This window comes from Nematostella vectensis, chromosome 15 (genome assembly GCF_932526225.1).
Source record: "Nematostella vectensis chromosome 15, jaNemVect1.1, whole genome shotgun sequence".
NCBI classification, from domain to species: Eukaryota; Metazoa; Cnidaria; class Anthozoa; order Actiniaria; family Edwardsiidae; genus Nematostella; species Nematostella vectensis.
The window spans coordinates 7351733-7376345 of NC_064048.1; the positions used below are offsets into that span (position 1 = coordinate 7351733).

General features: G+C 41.9%; 1 protein-coding gene across 1 annotated transcript in view; it reads right to left on the reverse strand.

Annotated features, from left to right (window-relative positions):
* The window catches only part of LOC5509849, a 31923-nt gene that overhangs the window by 3008 nt on the left and 4302 nt on the right, over positions 1 to 24613 (reverse strand). Inside the window, exons 6-23 of the mRNA XM_048722798.1 lie at positions 24524 to 24582; positions 23888 to 24003; positions 23187 to 23281; positions 18451 to 18563; positions 17988 to 18066; positions 16217 to 16272; positions 15475 to 15597; positions 14523 to 14599; positions 13947 to 14086; positions 13513 to 13609; positions 12183 to 12414; positions 11411 to 11525; positions 10677 to 10825; positions 10006 to 10082; positions 9182 to 9335; positions 8599 to 8723; positions 8161 to 8255; positions 7149 to 7261 (exon numbers count right to left, since the gene is read on the reverse strand). Of these exons, the coding sequence (XP_048578755.1) occupies positions 7149 to 7261; positions 8161 to 8255; positions 8599 to 8723; positions 9182 to 9335; positions 10006 to 10082; positions 10677 to 10825; positions 11411 to 11525; positions 12183 to 12414; positions 13513 to 13609; positions 13947 to 14086; positions 14523 to 14599; positions 15475 to 15597; positions 16217 to 16272; positions 17988 to 18066; positions 18451 to 18563; positions 23187 to 23281; positions 23888 to 24003; positions 24524 to 24582 (2015 nt within the window). The remainder of the gene's footprint in view (positions 1 to 7148; positions 7262 to 8160; positions 8256 to 8598; positions 8724 to 9181; positions 9336 to 10005; positions 10083 to 10676; positions 10826 to 11410; positions 11526 to 12182; positions 12415 to 13512; positions 13610 to 13946; positions 14087 to 14522; positions 14600 to 15474; positions 15598 to 16216; positions 16273 to 17987; positions 18067 to 18450; positions 18564 to 23186; positions 23282 to 23887; positions 24004 to 24523; positions 24583 to 24613) is intronic.

Genomic DNA, 24613 nt, shown 5'->3' on the forward strand with positions numbered 1-24613 from the left:
GTATAGGTCTCAACAGTGTCCATATTAGCGGCGAGTTAAATTGTTATTTGGACATTTGTATAGGTCTCAACAGTGTCCATATCAGCGGAGTTAAATTGTTATTTGGACATTTGTATAGGTCTCAACAGTGTCCATATCAGCGGAGTTAAACTGTTATTTGGACATTTGTATAGGTCTCAACAGTGTCCATATCAGCGGAGTTAAATTGTTATTTGGATATTTGTATAGGTCTCAACAGTGTCCATATCAGCGGAGTTAAACTGTTATTTGGACATTTGTATAGGTCTCAACAGTGTCCATATCAGCGGAGTTAAATTGTTATTTGGACATTTGTATAGGTCTCAACAGTGTCCATATCAGCGGAGTTAAACTGTTATTTGGACATTTGTATAGGTCTCAAAAGTGTCCATATTAGCGGAGTTAAACTGTTATTTGGACATTTGTATAGGTCTCAACAGTGTCCCTATCAGCGGAGTTAAACTGTTATTTGGACATTTGTATAGGTCTCAACAGTGTCCCTATTAGCGGGGTTAAACTGTTATTTGGACATTTGTATAGGTCTCAACAGTGTCCATATTAGCGGAGTTAAACTGTTATTTGGACATTTGTATAGGTCTCAACAGTGTCCATATCAGCGGGGTTAAACTGTTATTTGGACATTTGTATAGGTCTCAACAGGGTCCATATCAGCGGAGTTAAACTGTTATTTGGACATTTGTATAGGTCTCAACAGTGTCCATATCAGCGGAGTTAAACTGTTATTTGGACATTTGTATAGGTCTCAACAGTGTCTATATTAGCGGAGTTAAACTGTTATTTGGATATTTGTATAGGTCTCAACAGTGTCCATATCAGCGGAGTTAAACTGTTATTTGGACATTTGTATAGGTCTCAACAGTGTCCATACTAGCGGAGTTAAACTGTTATTTGGACATTTGTATAGGTCTCAACAGTGTCCATATTAGCGGAGTTAAACTGTTATTTGGACATTTGTATAGGTCTCAACAGTGTCCATATTAGCGGCGAGTTAAATTGTTATTTGGACATTTGTATAGGTCTCAACAGTGTCCATATCAGCGGAGTTAAACTGTTATTCGGACATTTGTATAGGTCTCAACAGTGTCCATATCAGCGGAGTTAAACTGTTATTTGGACATTTGTATAGGTCTCAACAGTGTCTATATTAGCGGAGTTAAACTGTTATTTGGACATTTGTATAGGTCTCAACAGTGTCCATATCAGCGGAGTTAAACTGTTATTTGGACATTTGTATAGGTCTCAACAGTGTCTATATTAGCGGAGTTAAACTGTTATTTGGACATTTGTATAGGTCTCAACAGTGTCCATATTAGCGGAGTTAAACTGTTATTTGGACATTTGTATAGGTCTCAACAGTGTCCATATTAGCGGAGTTAAACTGTTATTTGGACATTTGTATAGGTCTCAACAGTGTCCATATTAGCGGCGAGTTAAATTGTTATTTGGACATTTGTATAGGTCTCAACAGTGTCCATATCAGCGGAGTTAAACTGTTATTCGGACATTTGTATAGGTCTCAACAGTGTCCCTATCAGCGGAGTTAAATTGTTGTTTGGACATTTGTATAGGTCTCAACAGTGTCCATATCAGCGGAGTTAAACTGTTATTCGGACATTTGTATAGGTCTCAACAGTGTCCCTATCAGCGGAGTTAAATTGTTGTTTGGACATTTGTATAGGTCTCAACAGTGTCCATATCAGCGGAGTTAAACTGTTATTTGGACATTTGTATAGGTCTCAACAGTGTCCCTATCAGCGGAGTTAAATTGTTGTTTGGACATTTGTATAGGTCTCAACAGTGTCCATATTAGCGGAGTTAAACTGTTATTTGGACATTTGTATAGGTCTCAACAGTGTCCATATCAGCGGAGTTAAACTGTTATTTGGGCATTTGTATAGGTCTCAACAGTGTCCATATTAGCGGAGTTAAATTGTTGTTTGGACATTTGTATAGGTCTCAACAGTGTCCATATCAGCGGAGTTAAACTGTTATTCGGACATTTGTATAGGTCTCAACAGTGTCCCTATCAGCGGAGTTAAATTGTTGTTTGGACATTTGTATAGGTCTCAACAGTGTCCATATCAGCGGAGTTAAACTGTTATTTGGACATTTGTATAGGTCTCAACAGTGTCCCTATCAGCGGAGTTAAATTGTTGTTTGGACATTTGTATAGGTCTCAACAGTGTCCATATTAGCGGAGTTAAACTGTTATTTGGACATTTGTATAGGTCTCAACAGTGTCCATATCAGCGGAGTTAAACTGTTATTTGGGCATTTGTATAGGTCTCAACAGTGTCCATATCAGCGGGGTTAAACTGTTATTCGGACATTTGTATAGGTCTCAACAGTGTCCATATCAGCGGAGTTAAATTGTTATTTGGACATTTGTATAGGTCTCAACAGTGTCCATATCAGCGGGGTTAAACTGTTATTCGGACATTTGTATAGGTCTCAACAGTGTCCATATCAGCGGAGTTAAACTGTTATTTGGACATTTGTATAGGTCTCAACAGTGTCCATATCAGCGGGGTTAAATTGTTATTTGGACATTTGTATAGGTCTCAACAGTGTCCATATCAGCGGAGTTAAACTGTTATTCGGACATTTGTATAGGTCTCAACAGTGTCCCTATCAGCGGAGTTAAATTGTTGTTTGGACATTTGTATAGGTCTCAACAGTGTCCATATCAGCGGAGTTAAACTGCTATTCGGACATTTGTATAGGTCTCAACAGTGTCCCTATCAGCGGAGTTAAATTGTTGTTTGGACATTTGTATAGGTCTCAACAGTGTCCATATCAGCGGAGTTAAACTGTTATTTGGACATTTGTATAGGTCTCAACAGTGTCCCTATCAGCGGAGTTAAATTGTTGTTTGGACATTTGTATAGGTCTCAACAGTGTCCATATTAGCGGAGTTAAACTGTTATTTGGACATTTGTATAGGTCTCAACAGTGTCCATATTAGCGGAGTTAAACTGTTATTTGGACATTTGTATAGGTCTCAACAGTGTCCCTATTAGCGGGGTTAAACTGTTATTTGGACATTTGTATAGGTCTCAACAGTGTCCATATCAGCGGAGTTAAACTGTTATTTGGACATTTGTATAGGTCTCAACAGTGTCCATATCAGCGGAGTTAAACTGTTATTTGGGCATTTGTATAGGTCTCAACAGTGTCCATATTAGCGGCGAGTTAAATTGTTATTTGGACATTTGTATAGGTCTCAACAGTGTCCATATCAGCGGGGTTAAACTGTTATTCGGACATTTGTATAGGTCTCAACAGTGTCCATATCAGCGGAGTTAAACTGTTATTTGGACATTTGTATAGGTCTCAACAGTGTCCATATCAGCGGAGTTAAACTGTTATTTGGGCATTTGTATAGGTCTGAACAGTGTCCCTATTAGCGGAGTTAAACTGTTGTTTGGACATTTGTATAGGTCTCAACAGTGTCCATATCAGCGGAGTTAAACTGTTATTTGGACATTTGTATAGGTCTCAACAGTGTCCATATCAGCGGAGTTAAACTGTTATTTGGACATTTGTATAGGTCTCAACAGTGTCCATATTAGCGGGGTTAAACTGTTATTTGGGCATTTGTATAGGTCTGAACAGTGTCCCTATTAGCGGAGTTAAACTGTTATTTGGACATTTGTATAGGTCTCAACAGTGTCCATATCAGCGGAGTTAAATTGTTATTTGGACATTTGTATAGGTCTCAACAGTGTCCCTATCAGCGGAGTTAAACTGTTATTTGGGCATTTGTATAGGTCTGAACAGTGTCCCTATTAGCGGAGTTAAACTGTTATTAGGACATTTGTATAGGTCTCAACAGTGTCCATATCAGCGGAGTTAAATTGTTATTTGGACATTTGTATAGGTCTCAACAGTGTCCATATTAGCGGAGTTAAACTGTTATTTGGACATTTGTATAGGTCTCAACAGTGTCCATATCAGCGGAGTTAAACTGTTATTTGGGCATTTGTATAGGTCTGAACAGTGTCCATATCAGCGGAGTTAAATTGTTATTTGGACATTTGTATAGGTCTCAACAGTGTCCATATTAGCGGAGTTAAACTGTTATTTGGACATTTGTATAGGTCTCAACAGTGTCCATATCAGCGGAGTTAAACTGTTATTTGGACATTTGTATAGGTCTCAACAGGGTCCATATCAGCGGAGTTCAACTGTTATTTGGGCATTTGTATAGGTCTGAACAGTGTCCATATTAGCGGAGTTAAACTGTTATTTGGACATTTGTATAGGTCTCAACAGTGTCCATATCAGCGGAGTTAAACTGTTATTTGGACATTTGTATAGGTCTCAACAGTGTCCATATTAGCGGAGTTAAACTGTTATTTGGACATTTGTATAGGTCTCAACAGTGTCCATATTAGCGGAGTTAAATTGTTATTTGGACATTTGTATAGGTCTCAACAGTGTCCATATTAGCGGAGTTAAACTGTTATTTGGACATTTGTATAGGTCTCAACAGTGTCCATATCAGCGGAGTTAAACTGTTATTTGGACATTTGTATAGGTCTCAACAGGGTCCATATCAGCGGAGTTCAACTGTTATTTGGGCATTTGTATAGGTCTGAACAGTGTCCATATTAGCGGAGTTAAACTGTTATTTGGACATTTGTATAGGTCTCAACAGTGTCCCTATCAGCGGAGTTAAACTGTTATTTGGACATTTGTATAGGTCTCAACAGTGTCCATATCAGCGGAGTTAAACTGTTATTTGGACATTTGTATAGGTCTCAACAGTGTCCATATTAGCGGGGTTAAACTGTTATTTGGGCATTTGTATAGGTCTGAACAGTGTCCCTATTAGCGGAGTTAAACTGTTATTTGGACATTTGTATAGGTCTCAACAGTGTCCATATCAGCGGAGTTAAATTGTTATTTGGACATTTGTATAGGTCTCAACAGTGTCCCTATCAGCGGAGTTAAACTGTTATTTGGGCATTTGTATAGGTCTGAACAGTGTCCCTATTAGCGGAGTTAAACTGTTATTAGGACATTTGTATAGGTCTCAACAGTGTCCATATCAGCGGAGTTAAATTGTTATTTGGACATTTGTATAGGTCTCAACAGTGTCCATATTAGCGGAGTTAAACTGTTATTTGGACATTTGTATAGGTCTCAACAGTGTCCATATCAGCGGAGTTAAACTGTTATTTGGGCATTTGTATAGGTCTGAACAGTGTCCATATCAGCGGAGTTAAATTGTTATTTGGACATTTGTATAGGTCTCAACAGTGTCCATATTAGCGGAGTTAAACTGTTATTTGGACATTTGTATAGGTCTCAACAGTGTCCATATCAGCGGAGTTAAACTGTTATTTGGACATTTGTATAGGTCTCAACAGGGTCCATATCAGCGGAGTTCAACTGTTATTTGGGCATTTGTATAGGTCTGAACAGTGTCCATATTAGCGGAGTTAAACTGTTATTTGGACATTTGTATAGGTCTCAACAGTGTCCATATCAGCGGAGTTAAACTGTTATTTGGACATTTGTATAGGTCTCAACAGTGTCCATATTAGCGGAGTTAAACTGTTATTTGGACATTTGTATAGGTCTCAACAGTGTCCATATTAGCGGAGTTAAATTGTTATTTGGACATTTGTATAGGTCTCAACAGTGTCCATATTAGCGGCGAGTTAAACTGTTATTTGGACATTTGTATAGGTCTCAACAGTGTCCATATCAGCGGAGTTAAACTGTTATTTGGACATTTGTATAGGTCTCAACAGTGTCCATATCAGCGGAGTTAAACTGTTATTTGGGCATTTGTATAGGTCTCAACAGTGTCCATATCAGCGGAGTTAAACTGTTATTTGGACATTTGTATAGGTCTCAACAGTGTCCATATTAGCGGAGTTAAACTGTTATTTGGACATTTGAATAGGTCTCAACAGTGTCCATATCAGCGGAGTTAAACTGTTATTTGGACATTTGTATAGGTCTCAACAGTGTCCATATCAGCGGAGTTAAACTGTTATTTGGACATTTGTATAGGTCTCAACAGTGTCCATATCAGCGGAGTTAAACTGTTATTTGGACATTTGTATAGGTCTCAACAGTGTCCCTATCAGCGGAGTTAAACTGTTATTTGGACATTTGTATAGGTCTCAACAGTGTCCATATCAGCGGAGTTAAACTGTTATTTGAACATTTGTATAGGTCTCAACAGTGTCCATATCAGCGGAGTTAAACTGTTATTTGGACATTTGTATAGGTCTCAACAGTGTCCATATTAGCGGAGTTGAACTGTTATTTGGACATTTGTATAGGTCTCAACAGTGTCCATATCAGCGGAGTTAAACTGTTATTTGGGCATTTGTATAGGTCTCAACAGTGTCCCTATCAGCGGAGTTAAACTGTTATTTGGACATTTGTATAGGTCTCACCAGTGTCCCTATCAGCGGAGTTAAACTGTTATTAGGACATTTGTTAAGGTCTGAACAGTGTCCCTTTTAGCGGGGTTTCGCTGTTATTAGGACATTTCTTTAGGTCTGAACGGTGTCCCTATCAGCAGAGTTAAAATGTTATTTGGGCATTTGAATAGGTCTTAAGAGTGATCCTATTAAAGGGATTTTGATGTTATTAAGACAGTTCTAAGGACTCAACAGTGTCCATATTAGCGGGATTCAAATGTTTTTAGGACAGTTTTATCGGTTTTAACAGTGTCCCTATAAGAGGGGTTCAAATGTTATTAGGACATTTGTTTAGGTCTGAACAGTGTCCCTATTAGCGGGGTTTTGCTGTTATTAGGACAGTTTTATAGGTCAGAATAACAGTGTCCCTATAAGCGGGGTTTCGCTGTTACTAGGACAGTTCTATAGGTCTAAACAGTGTCCCTATTAGCGGGGTTTTGCTGTTATTAGGACAGTTCTAAAGGTCTGAACAGTGTCCCTATTAGCGGGGTTTCGCTGTTATTAGGACAGTTCTAGAGGTCTGAACAGTGTCCCTATTAGCGGAGTTTTGCTGTTATTAGGACAGTTCTAAAGGTCTGAACAGTGTCCCTATTAGCGGGGTTTCGCTGTTATTAGGTGACACCAGTGTCCCTTTTAGCGGAGTTCAACTTATGGCATACTTACCAAGCTCTGCCGAGTAAAAGGACCTTCTGACTTGAGAGCCAGGGCGAGTACCAGATGCATAGCGACATGGTGAGAGGCGCATGGAGAGATCCACGGGACAAGCGAGTCGCGATCTGTACAACCACAATCAAGCAAAAGTGCAAGTTTTAATAGGTTAGAAAGATAGAGAAATAAATATTTGGAATGCTCATCAACCTCCTGCAGCCCTGACGTGCAGGGATACAGATATAACGTGGACCTCCTGCAGCCCTGACGTGCAGGGATACAGATATAACGTGGACCTCCTGCAGCCCTGACGTGCAGGGATACAGATATAACGTGGACCTCCTGCAGCCCTGACGTGCAGGGATACAGATATAACGTGGACCTCCTGCAGCCCTGACGTGCAGGGATACAGATATAACGTGGACCTCCTGCAGCCCTGACGTGCAGGGATACAGATATAACGTGGTCGAATCAAAGGCATAGAAGGAGCTTCAGATTTTTTTGAAGGTTTGGACACAAGCTAACTCGACTGACATTGGAAATGGGAGTCAAACCCAGAAAACTAGTGGTGATAGGGTACTAAATAGCGAAGCACTGCCAACTGCACCACCAAGTAATACGCGAGTATTTAAGCTAAGAAAAGCTCCAGATCGTAGTATGTCTAACGTGGCAAAAATCTTGTTTAAAATGTAAACAAAATACAATAAACAATTCATTTTGATTTCGCTTGCCCTTTCTTAACAAACATAGAATACTTTGAGCTCACAGGGTTGATCATTTAACGTGATATTTAGGCAAGTGCCACTAAAACTACGATTCTATAGTGTACATAATCATCAGAAAACGTTTAATACCAAAAACAAATCTCAATTCAGATTTTCCTGTCCTATCACAACAAATATAGAATATTTTGAACTCACTAGGTCGACAAGTTAAGGATTTATTTGAATAAAATAAAACTGTCAGGCATTTAGTCCATTCAGGACCTCTCCCGACTGTCGGGAATATAGGTACTGCGTAGTTTTACCTTCACTCATGTGCGCCTTCCTTCGTTTTGTTTCAATTGAGGATTCGAGTAGAAGAGAAAAAACAAGAGAACCAATCAGCGCCATGTAGCAAAGCCTAGAAACAGGAAATTAATCACTATTCCCTTGCTGTTGAACATTGGGCACATCGGTTGCGAACTTGGGAGCAAGCTCATTGCCAAAGAATATTTGCGAACCCCCTGCTAACTTGAACGCGGATACCTGGAGCTTCCCACTAATTCTAACTGACTTCAAACTCTGACTTCAAAAGACCTAATTGGGTAACACTCTGATAACACAAACTTCCTGCCAGCTCTTATAGTCCCGTTTCCCTTGAGAGGTTAACAGGGTTCAACTGTTATGAGGCAACCCGCTCTTAAGATAAGAATTCAAGTAAAAGATCAAAATAGCTAGAAAAAAAACTAGTTGCTTTCCCATACCCGCGGGCCTTGAGTGATTGGTTGCCATGGTTACACCAGGAGGAGACGAGAACAAACACGGCCAGTGAAGATGAGCCAGCGTACAACAAGGTGGTCAGCTGCGGTCGGTGATACGGAAACAAAATCTGGAAGTGTCAAAGTATAATTTCGAAATAATCGTCAGCATAGGTAATCATACTGTTCAGACTTCAATTTGAAATAATTTGCACAAGTGAGTTTTTTCGATAGCTCAAATTGCACGAGCCGGCTTGGGCGGGTTTTCTATTGCTCAATTGTTTGTTAGCCAATCAGCGTCCAGTAATAATGCACTAGATTAACTTTTTCTGCACTAAAATACCTGAAAACTTCACTGCTATCAGCCAATCAGAATCGAGTTATTTTGCCGTGTATTTTATAATAATGGTAATAATGATGATGGTAATATGATGGTGGTAATGACGATGATAAAAATGATGTTTACATAGACATAGATAACTTTACTTATAATTAAATTATGCAAAATATCCCAGGGTAGTCTGAGCCCCCTGCTAATAACTGGGGTCCTGGGAGCAATATGCTGAAAAGTAAAAGGGTTATTACTAACCACAGATGCGGCTTTCAAACCAACCGGACCACCAATCATCACGGACACTACGGCCCAGGCTCTCACAGACAGCTGTTCTAGTCTAACCAGTTTTACCAGTACAGCAAGACTGACGAGGAAGGCGACCAGGAGTAGCCAGGGGATGGTCATATCCCTACACACAGAACAAACCACAGAATAACCAAAGAAGAGCGTTTAAAGAGGCTTTTTGTTACCCTATCTGTCATATCCCTACAAATAGTACAAACCACAGAATAACCAAAGAAGAGCGTTTAAAGAGGATTTTTTGTTACCCTATCCGTCATATCCCCACAAATAGTACAAACCACAGAATAACCAAAGAAAAGCGTTTAAAGAGGCTTTTTTGTTACCCTATCTCGGGGGAGAGGCAATTTTCTGGGGCAATCTTGTTCTTCAGGGGCCGGTTTCTAGAAAGCAGGTTAGCACTAACCCAGGGATAAATCTCGATTTTTGATTGGATAAAAACGGCTTTTTATTCCTGGGTTAGCGTTAACCTGCTTTCTAGGAACCTGACCCAGGATTCCGTTTACGGTAACCCCAATTAACTATCAAATACATACAGCGTAATGTTCCTTTCCGATTTAAAAGTAATAAATTGGATGCAAAGTTAGTTATCAAATCCATACATTATGAACTATTATTGAACTTTAATGGATAATCGAATGATGTGCCCCTTTTTTTGTTGCGAATATAATGAAGACCATGACTATGCGTTTGTAATTTTCACACCCTTTGGTACATAGTTGGGGAGGGGGAAAGGTGGATGGGGTGGGTGGTGTTGATGTAGGTGCATACAAACATACTCTGCAAGGAGCAGCTTTGTTCCGTAGTCGTATGGCAACAATAGAGACGTAAAATAAACTCCAGCTCCCCAACAGATCTGGAACATGAATTATAATTTAGCACATTGGCTTGTCTATTTCTGAAGATAGAGTGTTGCTGAGTTTGAAGGAACAGAAATAATTTTCAGAACATTTTTCTTTCTGAGCATAGAAAAAAAATATGACAACCTACAACCTAGCAAGCAAGAAATACCGACAACCATACGCTGGCTATGATCCAGAGACTACAAGGTTTTTGGCGGGAAAACTACGCACGGGCATCATTTCATTCGTGCATGCGGGCTCTCGCATTTTCTAATATGAGTTTAATGCTTCCATAGTTCTGCATTAGGTTTTAACCTCATATTATTTCGTTTTAACTGTTTTCTCTCCTCATCTTTTGTCTTAAAGAAGGCCAATTACGCCGCCATTTTATGCTCCCGTTCAATGCCGCGATACAAATATCCATTTTCATCGGCAAGCACAAAAACCAAGAAATTGTCAATCAAATGTCGTCAATAACGTATCAGAATTCAATAGTAGATTGGTATTTTGGAGTTTTCATGCGAATAAACCGTTGTATTTTCAATATAAACAATAACAAAGGAGTGGTTGATCAACATCCTTAAGAATTTAGGCAAACAATAAATTACCTTAACAGGGTTGAACTCTGGCTGGACAATTTCCACTAACACTGCCCCACACAGTAGCAGAATGTTCGCTCTCTTGGCGTCCAAATGGTGGGAGAGTTGCATCAGCGAGATTTTAAGACACAGGGTACCCGTCATAAACAAAATAGCACCTGAAAGAAAATCAGAGTCAAAAAGGTGAAGGGGGAGCTTTTTGGACCTTGCTGAAGGCTGCCTAGCGAGGGGTTCTCTGTCATTCTGTCATCCTAGCAAAGTACCAAGTATGAGAAAGCATCCCCTTCCACCGGCTGATTTGCAGAAGCTATTGCGATATTTTTAATTAAATTGAGTAAGGTTTATAACCAAGTATACAACTAAACTTTGTTTTGAGATGGTTATTTGAAAATTTTAGCACACAGTCTGTCTTCCAATCTTTCAATACAGATGTCACGAGTCTTGGGCGGCATGTGTTGTGCTAGGCCTTCTCGGTTAATATGCTAGCACTTTTTCATCAGTTTTAAAGGAAAACGAGCTTTTTTTTTTCTTGAAAAAGAATTGCTAGCATTTTAGGGCATTTTTCAAGTTTGAGATCCAGATTTCAGCGCTCAAAAGGATGATTATCCTGAAGTTTTACAATTTTTATTCCTTAATTTCTTTTCTCTTTGTGCGCTGTGTTGCGCGTGTGCAGAGAAAAAGGAATGGTTGGTCAGCGATTAACTAGCGAGTATGTGACAGAAAAAGCACGAACAGACTCGTACCTGCCGCATCTGCCATAGATGGCCACCTGTGGGTTGTATATAACCAGATGGGAAGTACGAGGGTGTCGTAGACGCACCCCACCGAGAGTAGGAGCACAGCACACAGCTTGGCACCCTGGGGAGACAACAAAAATGTAAGTACAGTGGAATAAAACTAGACGTTTCTAATAGAAAGTAAATGCTCGGAGGACGGGACGAACATGTTTCAGTACAGGGGTTCTCGAAAAAGACCGCTTATCTGTATGAAATCAAAATACAAATAATCATCCGACTGGGAAGCCTATGGTGTGGACACGAAAAATTGCATCCACTATATGAAACTCGCGCATGCGCTAAAACACCGCTAATACAGACTGGGAAGCCTGTGGTGTAGACATGAAAAATCATATGCGATACCAAGATTAGACTTCCCCGGACGCTGCGCTCCCTCCGAGCAATAATAGATAATAATCAGGCACTGTTTGCCCAACGCAAACAATACACTGTCATAAACACTTAGGCTCAAGCCGAGGGAGGATTCGCTCAGATGAAGAGATTAGTATAACTGTAAGCTGGGACAGAAATATAGCTAGCAACCCTCAACCACACACACCCATCCGGGCTATGGTTCTGCTAATCTGTGTTTGTACCCCTCCCCCCCTCAGCCACACCCACCCTCCTATTCAATACCCAAGCTACGGTTCTGCCAATCTTTGTTTGTACCCCCACCCTTAACCACACCCAACCCTCCTATCAATATCAGGACTACCGTTCTGCTAATCTCTGTTTGTACCTTCCACGTGGAAATTGATTTCTCCTCTGTGAACACCAGAATCTTGGAGGTCACCAAGGCAAATACAAAGCTGAGAAGAGATGGTGAGGAATTCCACAGGGGTGGGGCGAGGAATGACTGGCTCAGTGCTTGTGGGGGGAGGAGAGAGGCTAGAAGGGACGCAAGCTTGGAGCAGTGTAGGCTACCGCAGAGCCACGCAACCCGCCATTCAATAGAATCCACAGTGTACAGTCTGCAGATAAAAATGCAGGATATAGGTTAGTTCTTAAGCCCTAGAGCATGTGACTAACCTAGACCACGTGATTAGCTCCTAGACCACGTGACTAGCCCCTAGACCACGAAACTAGCCCCTAGACCACGAAACTAGCCCCTTAACCAGGTGACTAGCATCTAGACCACGTGACTAACCTCCTAGAAAACATGGCTAGCCTCTAGACCACATGACTAGCCCCCTAGACCACGTGACTAACTTTCTAAACCACATGAATAGCTCCTCAAACACATGACTAGCCCCTAGACCACGTGACTAGCCCTCAGACCACGTGACTAGTTCCTAGACCATGGACTAGCCCATAGACCACGTAAAGGCTCCTAGACCACATGACTACCTCTTAGAATACATGACTAACATTCTAGACCATGTGACTAGCCCCTAGACCACGTAACAGCTCCTAGATCACATGACTACCTCCTAGAATACGTGACTAACATTCTAGACCGTGACTAGCCCCTAGACCACTCAACTAGCTCCTAGACCACGTGACTACCTCCTAGAATACGTGACTAACATTCTAGACCATGTGACTAGCCCCTAGACCACGTAACAGCCCCTTGACCACATGGCTACCTCCTAGAATACGTGACTAACATTCTAGACCATGTGACTAGCCCCTAGACCACGTAACAGCCCCTATACCACGTGACTAGCCCTCAGACCACGTGACTAGCTCCTAGACCATGTGACTAGCCCCTAGACCACTCAACTAGCTCCTAGACAACATGACTACCTCCTAGAATACGTGACTAACATTCTAGACCATGTGACTAGCCCCTAGACCACGTAACAGCTCCTAGATCACATGACTACCTCCTAGAATACGTGACTAACATTCTAGACCACGTGACTATCTCCTAGACCATGTGACTAGCCCCTAGACCACGTAACAGATCCTAGATCACATGACTACCTCCTAGAATACGTGACTAACATTCTAGACCACGTGACTAGCCCCTAGACCACGTAACAGCTCCTAGACAACATGACTAGCTCCTAGACCACGTGTATAACCTCCTAGACCCCGTGAGTAACCTCCGAAACCACGTGACTAACCTGTAGACAAGGTAAAGCATGATTGCCCCGGATATGAGCCCGTAGTGTGCAGTGTAAAGCGCTTTCTCTAATAACGCATGCTCACATAAAACAAAACCTGTAAAAAATGGAGAAACATGCTAAACGGAAAACCTACAAAACCCCCAGCGAGAGAAAAAGGAGGGAGGGATGGACATGTAAAATGTAACTCATTTTCTCCACACGTTATTTGCTTTTAGTGTTTATTTTGTGGGGATTTTGCACTAAACAGAAAAAAAGTTCAATACCTAGTGACTGCATAAGCAGCACCAAACCAAATACTTGTTTCGAATTCCTGCTTGACAGGTATACATAGAAAAAAAGTTCAATACCTAGTGACTGCATAAGCAGCACCAAACCAAATACTTGTTTCGAATTCCTGCTTGACAGGTATACATAGAAAAAAAGTTCAATACCTAGTGACTGCATAAGCAGCACCAAACCAAATACTTGTTTCGAATTCCTGCTTGACAGGTATACAGCAGCGACAGAGAGACCCGAGGCGGCTGACAGACCAGTTAGCAACAGGACAAGGGAAGGTGGCAGAGCTAAAAGGCTGTTGGCGTCAAGGTTTAACTCTCATTGTTAGCTCGTATTACTCCTCGTGCCACAAGCAATGCTGGAAGCCTGGTATTTACCCGGTGTTTTTCTTTAGGTCGGGTACCGTGGCCGCCATCTTGTGTTGTTATACTGTCCGCGCGAAAAACGGAAACAAGATGGTGGCCACGGTACCCGACCTAAAGAAAAACACGACTCGGCAAATAGCGTAAAACCTAACGAAAAACACCAGGTTAACGCCCAAGCAGGCATTCCCCCCTGGCAACATCGTAGCAAAACGTCTGATATTACGAGCTGATATTAACGTACAAAAGAACGTCACTGCCCACTACAAAAAAATGGCGGCTGTTAACAACGGCCATGCCCCAGGTATCAGACTGCAACGTGGATGCATGAATAAGGCAAAACCTTCACCCAAAGGCTAATAAGGATACCCAAGATTCCAGACTAGTGACCACAAGCCAATGACGTGAATAACGGCCATTACTGCGCATGTGCCAACATGGTATACCTGTGGATAAGCAAAAGAGAGGTGCCTTGTTTGAAAAAAACTTGAAAAAAGGGCAATAGGCGACTTGCTCTAAGAAAAATGTGACTTTTGGGGTAGCAAATAAGCGCACGCTCCGACTTTTAGCGCCAAAATAATAACAACAACAAATAGCAACTTACTTAGTGCTTACGAATCGGCAAGAAAGTCAGGAAGGGGTTTATTTTTATTGAAAGTTATTTTGTCTTCGTCGTTCCCTGGCTGGACGGAAGCAGCCATTTCTGTCTTTATTTTGGCTTGAATTTGACACCCAAAAAGTCACAGGATTTCTTAGTGCAAGCCGCCCAAAAAGTCACAGGATCTCTTAGTGCAAGCCGCCCGTCGGAATGCCTGGGAGTGCAGCGGCCACACGAGTGCAATAAGATGAAAAATCTTCTTGTTTACTCCATTCTAACATTAAAGTCTAAAGATTGGTTCTCGCTAGGACGCAAGCGCGAGCGTAGGCGCAACACAAGTGAGAATCGGTCAAACACAAGCGCAAGAAAATCAAGCAGTTGCGTTCTCTTGCGCTTATGTTCTAGTGAGAATCGGAAAACTATGCACGTTCCGCGTGCGCTTACGTCCAAGTGAGAAACAACCTTAATAATAAACAGAAAGGAACTATCTTTAATGATTCTAGTTCACAGTATGTACAGAAGCTCTGAACTGACTAGGTTTAAGTAAACGAGACTAGAACTGAAACATACCAAAATATAGCACTAATCTGATAAATCAACTATTATATATGTATCTAATTAGCCTGGATTAATCCTCCATAATTTTTAAACGTTCCCTAGCCCTCCGAAAAAAAAAACCACCAAAATCGCATAAAATGCCGTTATGCCATTAAGGCATCTTACCCTGTGTTTATGACTATTTGCTGTGATGCCCATGGCTAAACCAACAAAACAGCTCCCCATCAATACTGGGACCGCCTTGATAGATATCACACCGGTGGTCCACATCAGGATGGTCATAATCAACTAAAGCATAGAAAGGCACAAAGCAAATTGATAAGATACACTTGGCAGGTAGTACATTGAAGGATTCTAATGGCAGGGGCGTAGCCAAGAGGCCAGTCCCCCCCCCCTCCCCTTTCCCCTTCTATCAGCCAAAAATACAGTCAATATATGAGACATTACTTAAATACAGGAGAAAATGTCTAATACATATGGGCCTTCATGGGCCCCCTACTGTCCCTGACTGGGTTTGAGGATTCCAAAGGCTGTTTTTGACAGCACGATTTAGTTGTATGCAACTTGCTCACGACACATCTTAAACTTGAGTCGTTGTCTCAGGGCTGAGACTAAATCAAAGGCATGCCTTATGCCTAGTGCACACTTGCAACATAGCAACATAACGACACGGGCGCCCGCACTATGTTTAGCCCGACATAATGACATGGACATAATGACATAAAAAAAACATGTTTTTTCTTTTATATCATGATGTCCATGTCGTTATGTCGAAGATAAGATTGCGCGCCCATGTCGTTATGTCGATATGTAGCTAGTGTGCGACACTAGGCAATATACAACTGAATCGTGATGTCTAAATCAGCTTTAACATTCACAAAATGTTCATGTATAACACGGTACATACCAAGCTGGAAAGACCAGACGCCCACCTTCCTTTGGTCACAGTTCTGGGCGAAAATTCTACAGCATGACAATGACAATGATTATAAGCATATTGTAAGAAAAACATATGGGCTGAGGATTTGGGTTAAAAAAATTATAGATAATTTCTTCACGGATAATTTTGTTTTGTTAAAACATTTTGTTAAGCATGGTTAAGGATTCTGTTGTTGTTTTCATAATTAAAGTAACTGTAAATATGTATATGATCATGATAATGATGCCAATAATACTTTAATAAATTGGATACTGTTGTACACATGGTATAATTGGTTTACATATTGATCTATATTGATTTACATATCTCAATGACAAAGTTATATATCACATGGTTTTTAAAGGGGTGATTCTAGCGTTTCAAACTACTTGTGCAAGGGACATTGGTTCCCACAGCCTTTAGTACATAGTATGTTTAATTCTAATGTTGTATGTCTGCTGATGAAAATAACTATTATGATGACAATGGCATACATTACTAATGATAATATTGTCAGTTATTTTTATCATCATGATTTTGGTTTATAGTGTTAAAGTTATGCCCAGCTAGTCCGATTATATGTGACGACTCACGCGAAAACGTACCTTAAGGTTTTCCGCGAGTTTGGCCAAACTCGCGCCCGTTTCGCGGAAAGCTCGCGGCCTTCTCGCGGAATGCTCGCGCTTTTCTCGCGGAATGCTCGCGCCTTAATAACGGAAAGCTCGCGCCCATCTCGCGGAACGCTCGCGCCTAAATAACGGAAAGCTCGCGCCTTTCTCGCGGAACACTCGCGCCTTGACAACGGGAAGCCTCGCGACTTGCTAAACACAACTCGCGGGTCGTATCTTATACGACCCGCGAGTTACGAAATACGACACGGAATAGCGACCAGCAAGTTGATCCTTAGTCAACTCCGATTTTTCGAAAGGACGATTTTTTTTACCCAGCACGGAGCGACGGTTTTGTCTAGAATTTCTGTCGTTACGGCTTTTTTAGAAGAGTACCCAAGCACCTTGACAAACTTTCACAGATCGTACTCTCTCTCGAATCGCAAACACATACGAAATAGTTAGTTTGGCAATTTAAGGACAATTTTGTGTAAGTTACTAGAGATAGGTAGTGTATTCGGGGAATAAGGACGACAGTTTTTGACATGAACTCTTGAAAGTCTTTTCGGTGACTGTTTTTTTTAAACAAAGGGTTACCGAAGCCCGATATCAAACTATCACTGATCGTTCTAGCGCTACTGAAAACGAAAAGAAATATGTCATTACGTAGTGTTGTAATTTGGCGGAACAATTTGGTGTAGCACTCGAGATCTCAACGAAACCAAACTCAAATACTTGCTTACTTGTTTACTTCTATCCTAAGAGAGGCTTTTTCTAAGGTATAGACCACAGTAGATGTCTATCGCGTTTCACCGACTTTGGAAATCGAAAGATTCAAGATTCAGCCCTTTTGCCGATTGTTACGTTATGTGCTCGCGACTCAACAACGAAAGGCTCGCGCCCGTTTTGCAAAAGCTCGCGCTTGACTCGCGGAACGCTCGCGCCTACCTCGCGGAAAGCTCGCGCCCATCTCGCGGAAAGCTCGCGCCTATCTCGCGGAATGCTCGCGCTTATCTCGCGGAATGCTCGCGCCCGTTTCGCGGAACGCTCGCGCCCGTTTCGCGGGTTAATTCGCGGAATTGAGAAGTTCTAAGGTACGTTTTCGCGTGAGTCGTCACATATTTGTTTGTAGAAGAGTGAAACTATCATACCTAAAAAATCCATGACTTCACCAGAGTCTAGACAAGTGCAGAGGAAAACAGGCAACACTCCACACAGCAACAGCTTGACCTGTCAACGATAAGCATTTCTCTCTTGTAAATAGCAATAACATTAAGGCCACTTTTACATCGGCTAGCAAACACAAATAAGGGCTATTTGGATAAAAACCCAAATTTAAGTCAGACACATCAGCTGCCAATATGAAGGGAGACTACTGTATTAACCTGTCTATGGGTGTGGTGGGGTGAGGGGGACCTACACAGAGCATGTCGAGCAGAAAACCAGACAACCTTATGTTTTACATGAAAAAATGGTCAGAGAACCTACTATAGTCCGCAAGGACAACACAGAGGGCTAACAACAAGTCAAACAGACCAGGAAACCTTTTTTTTCTCACAGAATTTGTGAGTGTTAGGATCACTTAGCCTATAAGCTCAAAAGGTAGAAACGTACCCAAGTTATAAGGTGGACAAACTCCAGGAGATAAATCACAATGAACATGGATCCTGGCACAGAGATCAGGTTGAATAGAAACAGAGTCTTCTCCATCTGGCCTATAATGTAGCCTACAAACAAATAGCATTAAACTGAAACTCACACAGCAGGGACCGCGGAACCGGTATTGCCGGTATTGCCCGAGCAATACCAGAAATCGGCGAGAGGAAAGACATACATGAATGAGAAATCACTCCGCCGTAAATAAGCATCGCAATACTAGTTCAATGAAAAATGCCCATGAATGCTCTTCCCAAAGCCAGATGTCCAACACCATCTCTCTAATCACCCGGAAAACGGTGTAGCTCAGCCCGGACGCAGTATCGGGGCTGGATACTAGTTCAAAACGAAAGCGAAAGGGGGTGGATATTTGTCTGTTTATACGAAGATTCATTGATAAATTCTGCGTGCAAAAGTTTTCAAAGAAGAAAAAGACTAGTGAAAGTGGACAAAATGAGTACTGGTGAGTTGAGTTTCACTGTAGTGTACCCGTTCAGTAATGACATCGTATTTTTCTATAAAATTCTATCAAATTTCGGTGCAATTTGGACTTGACGGTGGAAATAAATTGTAGTGGATTTGATCGGAAAAATCCATTCCCGGAATGGATTCCGGAATCCGGAATTCGACCCATTCGAGGTTTGATTGGAGATGCAGGGGGCCTGACCGAATGTTTTATTTCAGCGGATCAGCCGCGGAGGTCCATTGAAGATGACCAGGAGCCAGGCAATGTTGCTGATGATGATACAGGTATGTACATATGACATAGTTACGTAGATACATAGTTGACATGATATTCTTTAGTGAGAAAACTATAAAATTATTTAATAATAATTCACCGATGAAGATGATGAAATTCAAGATATGCGCTGCCGCGGCGAAATTACCGAAATCAATTCTACAGCAGAAACTCCGTCAGCCTATCAAAAGTTCAATGGATTTTTGCGTTTTATAATAGGCATCTGTTGCATATATTGTCTGAGTTCCGATAAATCGATTACGAACAAAACGGGATCCGAACGAGTCCCGTTCTATGCGATTCATATGAGATTGATCAAACGATGCTGAATGATTTGCTCATGCTGACTACCATTTCACAGGTGACAAAATTGACCTAGCGGGTCCGTCTTCATCCGCCTCAAGCGCTAGCAGTTCTGGACGACAAGGGATGAAACGTATGCGTCCTAAGGTCACACTTCACGATTTTTTCAAAAGATCTAAGACTGAGAATATCGAAAAGGTAAAAAAATGGAAATTTCGGATTCAATTCAGTTTGATCAGTCCAAAAGTATAGAAAATCTTCACACCACGTAACCATTTCATCAGTATACCTATGTCTCGAATTTTAGCGGGTGTCTCGTCGATTGGCCAAACTAGTTAAATCTTACTGATTGCCGTATGGTGTACTATTCATTATCAAAACACTGTTTTTCAGGACACTGATGATGTCGAAGATGCATCGGCGGTCGACACAAGCGTCCCGCCTACTGATGTCACAGAAGCCGTTGACGAGAGACCGCCACGTGAAATCATTCTGTCCGTCGAGCCATTCCACCCGAAACAAATAAAACGTTCAGAAACGGACAAGGAAGGAAAAGCGAAAAAGAGAAATTGTCAACTCCAGTATTTTCACGACTTTCCGTGGCTACATTACATACCAGACAAGGACGTCGTCGTATGCCATGTGTGCACTAAAGCAGTAAAACTGAACTTATTGGACGGTGTGAGACAGGAACCTGCCTTCACGACGAAAGGTTTCAATACATGGCGGAACGCCACCAAAATGTTTCGCCTTCATCAGAACTCGAAATGCCACAAACAAGCCGTCGAGTGTGTGCGAGAGATCCCGGCAAAGTGTCGCGACGTAAGCGAGCTGTTAGTTGAACAGACTGTGAAAGAGCGGGAAAACAACCGGCGATATCTGAGCAAGATTATCCAGAATCTGCAATTTTTAGCTCGTCAGGGGATCGCAATCCAAGGAGCGAAAGAGACGGATTCGAATTTCCATCAATGTTTGTTGCTCAGAGCGAAGGATGATCCTTCAATCCTACAATGGATGAGTAAGAAAACCGACAAGTACACGTCACATGACGTGCAAAATGAATTGCTGGATATCATGTCACAACAAGTAAAGTAAGGGATGTCGCTAATCGCATCAAAACGGAATGCTATTCTTTACTAGCCGACGAATGCACGGACGTAGCGAATAAGGAACAGCTGACGGTGTGCCTGCGTTGGATCGACGAGAATTTGAATCCGAATGAGGATTTTATCGGCTTCTATCATATCCCAGACATTTCGTCGGATACGATCGTTTCGGCTCTCAAAGACGCCCTCACCCGATCGGATATACCATTGAAATCATGTCGCGGGCAATGTTACGACGGAGCGGGTAATATGTCCGGTGTGAAGAACGGCGCGGCGACGAAAATCCAAGCTGAGGTCCCGCAGGCGCATCTAACGCACTGCCACGGACACGCCCTCTCTCTCGCTGTACATGACATGTGTAAGCGGTCAGCTTCGAAATTGCTGAGCGAGACGTTGGACACGACACGTGAGATATGCAAGCTGATAAAATTCTCACCGAAGCGACAAGGAGCACTTGAAAAGATCAAGGGAGAATTGGACTTGGATGCCCCGGGAATCAAGGTCTTATGCCCGACCAGATGGACGGTCCGCGGGGACAGTTTTCTGCGAATCATACAAAACTATGTTGCGCTCGCAAACCTTTGGACTGATTGCCTTTCTGCGAGGCTTGACAGCGAAACGAGGGCGAGAATCATAGGTGTCCAATGTCAGATGAAGGAGTTCGATTATTTTTTCGGACTCAATTTGGGGAATATGCTCTTCTCCATTACCGACAACCTGTCAAAAACGCTCCAGAAGACGAAGATGTCCGCCGTTCAAGGCCAGCGGTTGGCAGAATTGACCATCACTACGCTGTCAAACATGCGATCCGAGCAAAACTTCAGTGACTTCTACGCTCTGGTGCTACAACGACGAAATTCACTGGAATGCGAAATCTCCGAACCGAAATTGCCTCGTAAAAGAGCGCCACCGAAGAAATTAGATGACGGAAGTGAGCCGTACCATCCACCCGCCGCTGAGGACCGATATCGTACCATGTACTTCAGCGCTTTGGACGACATCGTGATGGCCATAACCGAACGATTCGACCAAAAAGGATTCAAGGTTTACCGGATCGTGGAGGAATTTCTTCTGAAAGCTGTTCGCGGAGTTGACTTCACATCCGAAATGGCCACCATAGAAAGCGAGTACGGTACCACAGACGTAAATGTTCGAAACCTCACTTCCCAAATACCGATCTTCCGACAACTTATGGAGCATAAGGATGTCACGCATTTCGACGACATCTACAAGGAGGTACAGTCTCTCGATAAACCCACTCGTTCGCTCATCGGCGAGATCGTGAAATTGTGTGTGCTGCTGCTGGTGAATCCGGCGACCGACGCTATAGGCGAGCGGTCTTTTTCGACGATGCGGCGACTGAAGACATGGCTCCGGTCCACGATGGGCCAGAAACGGTTCAACAGCCTCGCCGTACTCAGCGTTCATCGAGAACGCACTGACAAAATAAATCTGGCAGCCGTGGCGAATGAGTTCGTACGCCTCAATGATAATAGGAGAAGGCTTTTCGGCGAATTCAGCGTTGCCGACTTCTGCTAATAGCAAGAATGCAGACGGAATAGCGTCGATGGAATAATGATTGAACACTACCGTTATAGACAGTCTCAATTATATCATTATATCACTCATTACATTACTCATTATTCTTATGTTTGCATTATATCACTGATTAAATTTCATTGTATATGTTCTTACAGGTATTCGTTGCGGAGAAGAAAATATCAGAAATTCGCTCGAAATCTTTGAATTTTTTAGTCAAATAAGCATCATTTCAGATGTCGCTAGAACCCTCAGAAAGTGCTCGAGTTAAGCGGAAATCAGTGTTATTTTTCGAAATTTTCTCGGGGGGAGAACCCCCCCGAACCCCCCTACTGGGGCTCGGGCCGTAGGCCCTTCGCGGCCACGGCCTCCGGCCGCCGCGGCTCCGCGGTCAGTTATGGCCAAAGAGTTGGCAATACCAAGATCACGCCCGCTCCGCGGGCCCTGCACAGGTATGTAAGAGTAGATAAAGGGTGATTTTAGTGTTACTTTGGGAAACTCTCAAAAAAGATATCAAAAACATGCAGAATAACCAGAAGATTATTCTAAAACCTTCAAGCTAAATATAATAATTCTGTCAAGCAGATGGAATGGATGGAATAGCACAAATGACTAAATTCAGTTTAGGAGCTCTATTCTCAGAGAAATTCACATATTTTGGATTTTGGAGTACCAACAGGCCCTAGCAGCAGTGATCACTGTGTGGAAAATCTCTCTTGTCTACAAAGTGTAAGGTTTGCTCTATTCTACTTGCAAGTTTTGTAAAGTATGAAATCACAAGACTTCTTCCAATTACAGCTTGAAAGTGATGCTTTGGTATTTCTGAATTAGTTTATAGTTGTCTTGAAACATTTTACAAAAGACAGTTGTAAACAAACTCTGACCTGCCAAAGCCTTGCATTGCTGGCTCAATAATACACGTTTCCCAATGATAAGCCATATACTGTAAGGGATATAAGATACACCCTCTGCAGGAGTGAGGAGGAGTAGTAAACTGTTACACTTACGATCTTGAATAGTATCTTGCCCTACTTTATGCACTGACATTTGGTACACAAATGAGGGTTTACTGGGTGGGTAAAACACCTGGATAAACAGGAATCTGAAAACAAACAATGGATTTAGAATGCTAATAGTAATATATTTTGTAAATTATGGTACTGTATAAAATACCTGTTTATGGTTTTGCATCAAAATAGGGTGTACATCTAAAGTGCTGTTATCACATTTATCAGTCCCCAACCAATAGATTTTTTGTTAGGCAAGGTATTCAATTTTTTTGCAAATATTATACAGGGTATTAAATTTGTAACAAATGCTACAGTTGATTTTGTTATTTTATTCTTGTGACAGTAGGTATTGCAAAGTTAAAACAATACTCCCTCATTGAAAGACATTCTGAATGTGCCAAGTTCAATTGCCTTATGCCTGGTGCTAACCAATTACATAAGGACATAACGACATGGGCATGCGCACTCTTATCTTCGTAAGTTCAAGGTGTGAATGGTTTGACATTTTGACATAAACCTGACATACTGTAACGACATAAGAGAAAAAATGTTTTTTCTTTTATGTTGTTATGTCCCCGTCATTATGTCGGGTTAAAAAGGGTGCGTGCGCCCATGTCGTTATGTCCACGTCATTATGTCGGGTTAAACAGGGTACGTGCGCCCATGTCGTCATGTCACTAGTGTGCACAAGGCGTTACCCATAAAGAATGCAGAAGAATGGGGCGGCCCACCAGCCCATCACCAAAGCGGACACACTTGTCATCACAAACTGGCCAACGATGGGGTAGCTGATGAACAGAATGTACTCCAGGTGCTGTTGGCAAGAGGGAAATCAGATTAATAAAACAATATTACACTACATGTACTCTATATCAAGGGGGGATACGGTAACTACCAGCCACCTATTTTGATGTATTTTTTTAAAAGTCCATCCCCTTTTTGGATTACATCATTACAAACATGGGTACAGAACTGACAGAAATGAATGCAATCGAAATCTGAAAATTTGTTGTTGGCAACATGAACGCCCTGTTGCCTGCTAGTAGAGCCACAGGTAAAAAAAAGGCAAATTTGGCTGCACTGAAAGGAAATGGACCACTGCCTTTGCCTTGTGTGCAGGGATATACTGTAAACAGAGAAGAACAGCAGGTAAACAGATGACAGACAGACTGAGAGACAGATGGATTAACAGACAGAGATAGCAGGCAGACGAATAGACAGACACAGACAAATTGACAGACAGGCAAGCTAACAGACAAGTGACAGAACTGCAGCAGACAGACAGATGGACAGACAGGGGTACAGGAGGACTAATGGGCGGATTATGTGCCTACCACAGTAAACTCCGGCTCCTCATGTTGCATTTGCTTGAACTGGAGCAATCCAACACCACCTTGATTAAGGATAAATGATACTTTTAGAAA